Raw genomic sequence first — 10,441 nt, 5'->3', positions numbered from 1 at the left:
CATACATTGTCCAGGCCTCACTGCCCTAGAGAAAGGTACTGAGGACACAGGCCTGATACACTCGGACATTTGTGTTCCGTGTCAGATAAGAATGGAACCAGGCATTTAGTCGTTTCAGAAAAGAAGGCTCCAACGGGTTTTGATTTTGCAATGATATAAATGATTTTAATGTGATGCAAATGGTGACATCACTGCCCAGTGGGGCAGTTTGGGGGTCGGACTAAGTGTTGGAGGGCGGAACCTTTAAGCGGTGTGTCAGTTGTTGGAGGGGTTTTTATTGTGGGTGGGCCGGCAATGGCGGCGCCTCTTCTCTCTCGGTCGGATCGGGTTCCGAGTCCCGGGGCGTCCGCTTTCACTGGCCGGATCTTTGCTCACTGAACCGGGCTCTGAGGAAATGCCGGGGCTCGTGGTGTTCGGGAGGCGCTGGTCTCTGGCCAGTGATGACCTGGTGTTTCCCGGGGCCTTCGAGCTGCTGCTGCGGGTTGTGTGGTGAGTAAATCCCGGAGCCCGGCCGCGGACAACCCGCCCGCTCCCCCCGGCTCAATCCCGCCCGGACCCCCCGCCCCCCGGCTCAATCCCGCCCGGACCCCCCGCCCCCCGGCTCAATCCCGCCCGGACCCCCCGCCCCCCGCTCCCCGCTCATTCCCGCCCGCTCCCCTCCCCCCCCCCCCCGGCTCAATCCCGCCCGCTCCCCCCGGCTCAATCCCGCCCGGACCCCCCGCCCCCCGCTCATTCCCGCCCGGACCCCCCGCCCCAATCCCGACCCCCGGCTCAATCCCGCCCGGACCCCCCGCCCCCCGCTCATTCCCGCCCGGACCCCCCGCCCCAATCCCGACCCCCGGCTCAATCCCGCCCGGACCACCCCTCCCGACCCCCGCCCCTTCTCCCGGCTCAATCCACGCCCCCCAGACTCTGTTGAATCGGGCGGAGTGGTGGCGGGAACAGCCCACCACTGTTAGGAGCAGGATTTTGTTCAAAGGCTGAAGGCTATTTAGGTTTAAATGTGACCTGATCTCATAGTCTTGAGCAACTCACTATATTTCAACCGACTTTGTTGGCAGGGCCCCAGCCTTTCCCTCCTTGCTGCTGTAATTTATTGCCCATTCTGGAACTGTTAAGGGAGGATGACAGGTTCCATTAATGAGCCAGCTTGCTCTGGAGTGATTTGAGCTTTCGACCTCCGGGTTGTTAGTCAAGTGACATGATGCCCTGTTTCACAGCTGAATAATTGAAGACCATCATAAATAAAAATGCATCCAGTGTATGTGAAACAAGAGCAACTTGTGTTTGTGTAACACGTTTAATGTAAAATGGCCCAAGGTGTTTCACAGGGGTGTAACCAGGCAATATTTGACAGCCAAATACAGACATGTTTGGACAAGTGCCCAAAGGTTTTGTCAAAGAAGAAGGATCTTGCTGTAGGTATGTGGTAACATTTCTGCACCATCTATCTGTTTTTGCATGGGTTGCATGCAGGATTAACTCAACCTTTACACCCAATTCAGCAGAAGTGGCTTGCAACATGATCCCTGTCTTGTTACAGATTCAGTGTTGGTAGTGAATTGAATGTGACTGACAATAATATAAGCAGTGAGTTTAGTTCCTGTAAACATAGAAAGCTTGGATTTCTGTCCCTGAATTTGTAAATATTTAAAGTACAAATGAGACTTTTTTATTCGTTTATGGGATGTAGGCGTTGCTGGCTAGGTCAGCATTTATTGCCCATCTTGAATTATACTTGTTGGCTGCAGCTGCTTCGTGCCTGCAACTACCAGCATCTGTTGTTTAGCATTTGAGATTATATGGTTATGCAACTTCTTTTTAAGAAAATAAAGCAGCTTAGAAGAAATTTGAGCTGCTTCTGAATTGAGTCTCAGAGGAGGCTGCAGTAAAGGAGGCACCATTGATAATCTAAAGCAAAATACTGTGGATCTGAAGTAAAAACACAAAATGCTGGAAATACTCAGGTCTGGGGGGTCTGTGGGGAGAGAAGCAGAGTCCTTGACCTGAAACATTAACTCTGTTTCTCTCTCCACAGATGCTGAGTATTTCCACCATTGATACCTAGTCAGGTCTCAAACAAACTTTGGTTCAACTGATTGCAATCGCTAACAGCCGCTTAAAAACAGGAGCATCAGAGGGATCTTTGATTTCCAGCTGAGAGGGCAGGTAGAGCCTTGATTTAACATCTCATCTAAAAAGTCGCACCTCTGATGGTAGAGCATTCCCTCAGCATTGTACTGCCAGCTTTGATTTATGGGCTCAAGCATCAGTGAGCTAAAGAAAGACGTGCATTCATGTAGCACCTTTCATGACCAGTGGCCAAAAGTCCCAAAGCACTTTACAGCCAACGAAGTACTTTTTGAAGTGTAGTCACTGCTGTAATATAGGAAATGCAGCAGCCAATTTGCACACAGCACAATCCTGCAAACAACAATGTGCTAATGACCCAATAATCTGTTTTGGTGATGTTGATTGGCCAGGACACCAGGGATAACTCCCCTGTTCCTCTTCGCAATAGTACCATGGGATCATTTAATGTCCACCCAAGGGGTGGACCTCAGTTAAATGTCTCACCCAAAAGACAGTATCTCTGACTGTGCAGCTGTTGAGGAATAATCAGACTTGGCACGGGGAGTACTCGCAACCGACTTTTATTAACTTGTGCACAAGGAGAACAAACACAGTAGAGCTCACATTGAGTCTCAGTGCGATGTTCTGAAGAATTTCAGTAAAACAATGGCAATTATACTATTCTGCAACCAATAATCTTACAACAATAGTTCAATCCTTAATTTGCATTCTAAAGCACCAATAATATTACAATTCAGTTTTTGCTCTAAAAGAATAAGATACAGTAATTTTCAATCCTTCGTTTACATATCTATCTCACCATTGGCCTTTCAGCTGGTACAGCGCAATAACAGAAAAGTACATTATGCTTCAACAACACTCTTCTTATCTCATCACCCAGACATGACACATTCCTAAGAAACAGTTAGTGTGAGAAATATACTGACCAGGCAAACCCACACCCCTTGGCCGAGGGTGGCTCACCTCAGGTTCCACACAGCACTCCCTTAGTACTGCACTGGAGTGTCAGCCTTGACTTTTGTGCTGAAGTCCTGGAGTAGGACTTGAAAGCTGGAGCTTTGTAAGTTGTAGCTCTTGCCTCCCCTGGATTGTTGGGCGATTAGACCTTGCACTGCAGCACGTGACAAATGTAAACTATTTTCCTGCAGCATCTGCAGCTGGATGCCAGTTGGAGCAGCAGCATCTGCACTGGACCAGCTCATCTTGAGTGTATTAAGAATGCACAGTAACAGCCAGGTCCCATTTGGGCACAGTAACGCTGGATTCTACAAGTCAGTGATAACTGTTTTTAAAAAAAAATGCAACAGCTATCTTTTTTGTATGTCCCTTACCATTCGCCATTTAGCAAATTCTTCCAGAGCTCACTTCAGTTTTGGAGATCTGGCATCTACTGTTTCCACACACCATCACAGTGAAGAGCAAAGCATGTCACTGGCAGACCAAAGGTGGTGTGTGAATGCTTCCTTGGCCAGTTTGAGTCATTGTTTGAGGTGCTTTTGGCCCTGTATGCTGGCAATTAATTTTAATAAGTGCTAATTATTGGAGCTGCAACGTCAAGCCTTTCCTTCATCCCTAGGTCAAAAATCCTGAAACTCCCTCCCTATTGTCACAGTGGGAGCACCTTCACCCCACTTGACTGTAGCGATTCAAGAAGGTGGCTCAGTACCACCTTCTCAACGGCATTTAGGGGTAGGCAGTAAATCCTGGCCATGCCAAGTGATGCCCACATCCCAGGAATGATTTTTGTTTAGGGAAGACACTTAGTGTAGTTTTGAAGATGCAGCCCCTGTGCTTCAGACATGAATGATGGTTATAGAAGAGGCATCAAAACAAGCATAAAGTCTGTTCAGGTGGCCAATAAATTGAAGTTACTGCAAAGCAGAGAAACCTTATGAGCTGGAACAATGTGAATACTCTGTTAGCTGTACTTTGCTTGACTGAAGTATTTTATCTCTATAGGTCTCTTTTTGGGTGCCCTCAGTAAAGTAAAGGATGGTGATGTAGAAATCTTTTGAATAACTGATTGTGAAATGTTTCTTCCCACCAGCCCCCACCCCTTACTTTTTTATGTTTGGGTAATGCAAAATTTCATCATGTGTTGCCTCTGACTTCCCTTTGACTGCATCGATGTGCTTCGATTATTTAGTTAAGGACCTATACTGAGTGTCTCAGTGGATAATTACACCCACTGTGTGACATAGTGTGGTGCTGATCGCAGGTCCGTGCTGAGTTTGAATTTCCCACTGTGTTCAGATTGCTCACAGTCTAGACTCTTGCATGTGGGCTGGGTTATATGAACAAGTTACCAGATGGATTCTGCCAGTATTGACAGCGTACCTGAGCATCACTCCCCACCTACGAGAGGAAGTGCGAATAATTTGGAGAGGTGGAATCTGTAAAGATGGTAGATTTTTAATATGAACATACGAACATATGAATTAGGAGCAGGTGTAGGCCTCTCGGTGCCTCGAGCCTGCTCTGCCAACTTGGAAATATTAATTTGAGTAATAATGGCAGCCATGCAGTCACTGCAAAGTGTCAGCTGGGACTCAGTGGGTAGCACTCACCTCTGAGTCAGAAGGTTGTGGGTTGAAGTCCCACTGCAGAGACTTGGAGCACATCAAGAATTTAAGCTGACACTCCCAGTGCAGTACTGAGGGAATGCTGCTTTGTCAGAGGGTCCATCTTTCAGATGATGCATTAAAAGGTCCCAGGACACTATTCTGGAAAGAGCAGGGGTGTTCTCTCTGGTGTTTTGGCCAATGTTTATCCCTCAACCAATGTCGCTAAAAACAGATTATCACATTGCTACTTCTGGGATCTTGCCTTGTGCAAATTTTCTGCCACGTTTTCCACATTACAACAGTGACTACACTTCAACGAAAAAAGGTACTTCATTGGCTAAGTGTTTTAGGATGTCCTGAGGGCTTGCAAGTTACTATATAAATTCAATTCTTTTACCATGTTAGAGATGATACATAGATCCTGCATTCACAGAAGAGACATATCAGTGTTTGTACCCGGGTAATCGACTTTGGGTGTTGAGCTTTCAGCAGTAACACTGACATATAAAAATGGTTCTAACGGTTCTATTTAGTGAAGCAGTAGTGTGTTCACAGAGGGGCTATTGTGTGGCGAGAGCTCGACAGCAATAAGCCAAAGAGGGAGAGAGTAAAGGTTGAGACAGAAGACCATGGACTAGCAAGCCACTCAGTTGTATCTAACCGTTAGTCAAAAAGGAATGAAACCGGACGGACCACCCGACATCGACTGAGGCACTGGAAACGACAGCAGCAAATCCAGCCCTGTCGACCCTGCAAAGTCCTCCTTACTAACATCTGGGACTTGTGCCAAAGTTGGATGAGCTGTCCCACAGACTGGGCAAGCAACAGCCTGACATAGTCATACTCACCGAATCGTACCTTGCAATGTCCTAGACACTGCCATCACCATCCCCGGGCATGTCCTGTCCCACTGGCAGGACAGACCCAGCAAAGGTGGTGGCACAGTGGTATGCAGTCGGGAGGGAGTTGCTCTGGGAGTCCTCAACATCGACTCCAGACCCCATGAAGTCTCATGGCATCAGGTCAAACATGGGCAAGGAAACCTCCTGCTGATTACCACCTACTGCCCTCCCTCAGCTGATGAATCAGTACACCTCCATGTTGAACAGCACTTGAAGGAAGCACTGAGGAGTGGCAAGGGCGCAGAATGTACTCTGGGTGCGGGACTTCAGTGTCCATCACCAAGAGTGGCTTGGTAGCAACACTACTGACCGATCTGGCCAAGTCCTAAAGGACATAGCTGCTAGATTGGGCCTGCAGCAGGTGGTGAGGGAACCAACAAGAGGGAAAAATATACTTGACCTCATCCTCACCAATCTGTCTGTCGCAGATGCATCTGCCCATGACAGTATTGGTAGGAGTGACCACAGTACAGATAAAGTCCTGTCATTGAGGATACCCTCCATTGTGTTGTGTGGCACTACCACCATGCTAGATGGGATAAATTTCTAACGGATCTAGCAATGGAAAACAGGGCATCCATGAGGCGTTGTGGGCCATCAGCAGCAGCAGAATTGTACTCGGCCACAATCCGTAATATCATGGCCTAGCATATCCCCCACTCTACCATTACCATCAAGCCAGGGGACCAACCCTGGTTCAATGAAGAGTGCAGGAGGACATGCCAGGAGCAGCACCAGGACTCAGGACTACTTGCATGCCAAACAGCGTAAGCAGCATGTGATAGACAAAGCTAAGTGATCCCATAACCAACGGATCAGATCTAAGCTCTGGAGTCCTGCCACATCCAGCCGTGAATGGTGGTGGGCAATTAAACAACTAACAGGAGGAGCTGACTCCACAAATGTATCCATCCTCAATGATGGGGGAGCCCAGCACATCAGTGCGAAAGATAAGGCTGAAGCATTTGCCACAATCTTCAGCCAGAAGTGCCGAGTTGATGATCCATCTCGGCCTCCTCCTGAGGTCCCCAGCATCACAGATGCCAGTCTTCAGCCAATTCGATTCACTCCGGGTGATATCAAGCAACGGCTGAAGGCACTGGATACTGCAAAGGCTATGGGCCCTGACAATATTCCAGCAATAGTACTGAAGACCTGTGCTCCAGAACTAGCCACGCCCCTAGCTGAGTTGTTCCAGTACCGCTAAAACACTGGCATCTACCTGGCAATGTGGAAAATTGCCCAGGTATGTCCTGTACACAAAAGGCAGGACAAGTCCAACCTGGCCAATTACTGCCCCATCAGTCTACTCTCAATCATCAGTAAAGTGATGGACGGTGTCATTGACAGCGCTATCAAGCGGCACTTACTTAGCAATAAGCTGCACACTGACGCTCAGTTTGGGTTCCGCCAGGGCCGCTCCACTCCGGACCTCATTACAGCCTTGGTTCAAACTTGGACAAAAGAGCTGAACTCGAGGTGAGGTGAGAGTGACTGCCCTTGACATCAAGGCAGCATTTGACCGAGTATGGCATCAAGGAGCCCAAACAAAACTGGAGTCAATGGGAATCGGGGAAAACACTCCGCTGGTTGGAGTCGTACCTAGCGCAAAGGAAGATGGTTGTGGTTGTTGGAGGTCAATCATCTGAGCTCCAGAATATCACTGCAGGAGTTTCTCAGGGTAGCGTCCTCGGCCCAACCATCTTCAGCTGGTTCATCAACATCTTCAGCTGGTTCATCAATGAGCAAGGCATAGAGGGATATGGAATTAATGCAGGCAGATGGGATTAGTATAGATAGGCATTATGGTCGGCATGGACATGGTGGGCCGAAGGGCCTGTTTCTATGCTGTACAACTCTATGACTATGACCTTCCTTCAGTCATAAGGTCAGAAGTGGGGATATTCGCTGATGATTGCGCAATGTTCAGCACCATTCGTGACTCCTCAGATACTGAAGCAGTCTGTGTAGAAATGGAGCAAGACCTGGACAATTTCCAGGCTTGGGCTGATGCTAGGCACAAATGCTATTTGCCACTTAAGTGCCAGGCAATGACCATCTCCAACAAGAGAGAATCAAACCATCTCCCCATGACATTCAATGGCATTACAATCACTGAATTCCCCCACTTTCAACATCGTGGGGGCTACCATTGGCCAGAAACTGAACTGGAGTAGCCATTTAAATACAGTGGCTACAAGAGCAGGTCAGAGGCTGGGAATCCTGTGGCAAGTAACTCACCTCCTGATTCCCCAAAGCCTGTCCACCATCTACAAGACACAAGTCAGGAGTGTGATGGAGTACTCTCCACTTGCCTGGATGGGTACAACTCCAACAACACTCAAGAAGCTCGACACCATCCAGGACAAAGCAGCCTGCTTGATTGGCACACCATCTACAAACATTCACTCCCTCCACCACCGATGCACAGTGGCAGCAGTGTGTACCATCTACAAGATGCACTGCACCAAGGCCCCTTAGACAGCAGCTTCCAAACTCGCGACCTCTACCAACTAGAAGGACAAGGGCAGCAAATGCTTGGGAACAGCACCACCTGCAAGTTTCCCTCTAAGTCGCACACCATCCCAACTTGGAACTATATCGCCGTTCCTTCACTGTCGCTGGGTCAAGATCCTGGAACTCCCTTCCTAACAGCACTGTGGATGTACCTACTCCAAATGAACTGCAACGGTTCAGGAAGCCAGCTCATGGGCAATTATGGGTGGGCAATAAATGCTGGTCTATCTAGCCAGTGATGCCCACATCCCAGGAACGAATTTTTAAAAAAGGAAAATATTATAAAGAGTGAATACACTGCAAAAAAGAAATTTTCAGTAGAAAAAATAAGGAAGGAATCCAAGATAAGGAAATCTTATTTTAAAAAAAGGCTGAGGGAAAGGAAATTGAGCTCAGAGATGGTGCTGAGCAAGGAGGAAGTAATAAGTATTTAAGGTCGAGATTGGTTTGACTAAAGAGTCTATGGTGCAGTTACCATTGGGTTTTCAGGAAGTCAGCTATCTGACCATAAGAACTTTCTCTCTGATTTATTTTTATTCAGTCCACTTGGTAGGTAACTTGTCTGTGTACAGTTTTGGTCTCCTTACCTAAGGAAATCTATACTTTTCATAGAGGGGATGCAATGGAGGCTCACCGAACTAATTCCGGAGATGGAGGGATTGTCCTGTGAGGAAAGATTAAATAGACTGGGCTTTTATTTTCTGGAGTTTAGAAGAATGAGAGATGATCTCGTAGCATGCAAAATTCTTACAGGGCTCGACAGGGTAGATGCAGGAATGATGTTGCCCCTGACTAGGAGTCTCGAACCAGGTGACACTGTCTCAGAATAAGTGGTTGGCCATTTAGGACTGAGATGAGGAGGAATTTCTTCACTCAGAGGGTGGTGAGGCTCAGTCGTTGAGTATGTTCAAGACTGAGATTGATAGATTTCTACATATTAAAAACATCAAGGGATACAGGGATAATGCAGGAAAATGGTGTTGAAGTAGAAGATCAGCCATGATCTCATTGAATGGCAGAACAGGCTTGAAGGGCTGAATGACCTACTCATGATCCCATTTCTTGTATTCTTATGTTCTTGATTGTCCATGTTAGATTATATGCTGTGTTTACTTGAGATCATCGCTTTGTTGCAATGGGCAGGTCTAATGACTGATTATCACCGAATTGTTACAGGGCAGAAGGAGGCCATTCGGTCCATCGTGTCTGCACCGGATCTCCTAATGAGCATTTCATCAAGTGCCATTCCCCGGCCTTCTCCCCATAACCCTGCACATTCTTCCTTTTCATATAACAGTCTAATTCCCTTTTGAATGCTTCATTTGACCCAGCCTCCACCACACACTCAGGCAGTGCATTCCAGACCATAACCACTCGCTGCGTGAAAGAGTTTTTCCTTTTGTCGCTATTGCTTCTTTCAACAATTACTTTAACTCTGTTCTCGATCCTTCCACAAGTGGGAGCAGTTTCTCCCTATCTACTCTGTCAAGACCCTCATGATTTTGATATCTCTATAAAGTCTCCTCTCAGCCTTCTCTTCAAGGAAAACAGTCCCAACTTCTCCAATCTATCTTCATAACTGAAATTCCTCATCCCTGGAACCATTCTCGTGAATCTTTTCTGCTCTCTTTCTGACGCCATCACATCCTTCCTAATGTGCGGCGCCCAGAACTGGACGCAATACTCCAGCTGAGGCTGAGCTAGTGTCTTATACAAGTTCAACATAACTTCCTTGCTCTTGTACTCTGTGCCCCAATTAATAAAGTCCAGGATCTTTGGCCTCCTTGTCTCGAGAGGCAATGGATATGCACCTGGAGGTGGTCAGTGGTTTGTGAAGCAGTGCCTGGAGTGGCTATAAAGGCCAATTCTAGAGTGACAGGCTCTTCCACAGGTGCTGCAGAGAAATTTGTTTGTCGGGTCTGTTGCACAGTTGGCTCTCCCCTTGCGCCTCTGTCTTTTTTCCTGCCAACTACTAAGTCTCTTCGACTCGCCACATTTTAGCCCTGTCTTTATGGCTGCCCGCCAGCTCTGGCGAACGCTGGCAACTGACTCCCATGACTTGTGATCAATGTCATAGGATTTCATGTGGCGTTTGCAGACGTCTTTAAAGCGGAGACATGGACGGCCGGTGGGTCTGATACCAGTGGCGAGCTCGCTGTACAATGTGTCTTTGGGGATCCTGCCATCTTCCATGCGGCTCACATGGCCAAGCCATCTCAAGCGCCGCTGACTCAGTAGTGTGTACAGGATACTGTATGTTTTATTAACACCTCTCTCAACCTGTTCTGCCACCTTCAATGACTTATGCACATATACACCCAGGTCCCTCTGCTTCTGCATCCCCCCTTAGAATTGTTCATTTTA

The 10,441-nt window shown here is 47.6% G+C and overlaps 1 protein-coding gene across 3 annotated transcripts in view; it reads left to right on the top strand.

Moving 5' to 3' along the window:
- The first annotated feature begins 235 nt into the window (after positions 1-235).
- daglb (diacylglycerol lipase, beta) overlaps positions 236-10,441 on the top strand; it is a 43,537-nt gene continuing 33,331 nt past the window's right edge. Inside the window, exons 1-2 of one of the 3 annotated variants that reach the window (XM_068056608.1) lie at positions 402-489; positions 2,039-2,165. Coding sequence is in view for 1 of the 3 variants with exons in the window: in XM_068056606.1 (XP_067912707.1) it covers positions 395-489 (95 nt within the window). In the remaining 2 variants the exon portion in view is untranslated. Of the gene's footprint in view, positions 490-2,038; positions 2,170-10,441 lie in introns of all 3 variants that reach the window. The other 2 variants (XM_068056607.1, XM_068056606.1) reach the window with 2 other exon arrangements.

The sequence above is a fragment of the Heterodontus francisci genome, chromosome 24 (genome assembly GCF_036365525.1).
Source record: "Heterodontus francisci isolate sHetFra1 chromosome 24, sHetFra1.hap1, whole genome shotgun sequence".
Taxonomy (NCBI): Eukaryota; Metazoa; Chordata; class Chondrichthyes; order Heterodontiformes; family Heterodontidae; genus Heterodontus; species Heterodontus francisci.
This window is presented reverse-complemented; position numbering and strand designations above follow the sequence as displayed.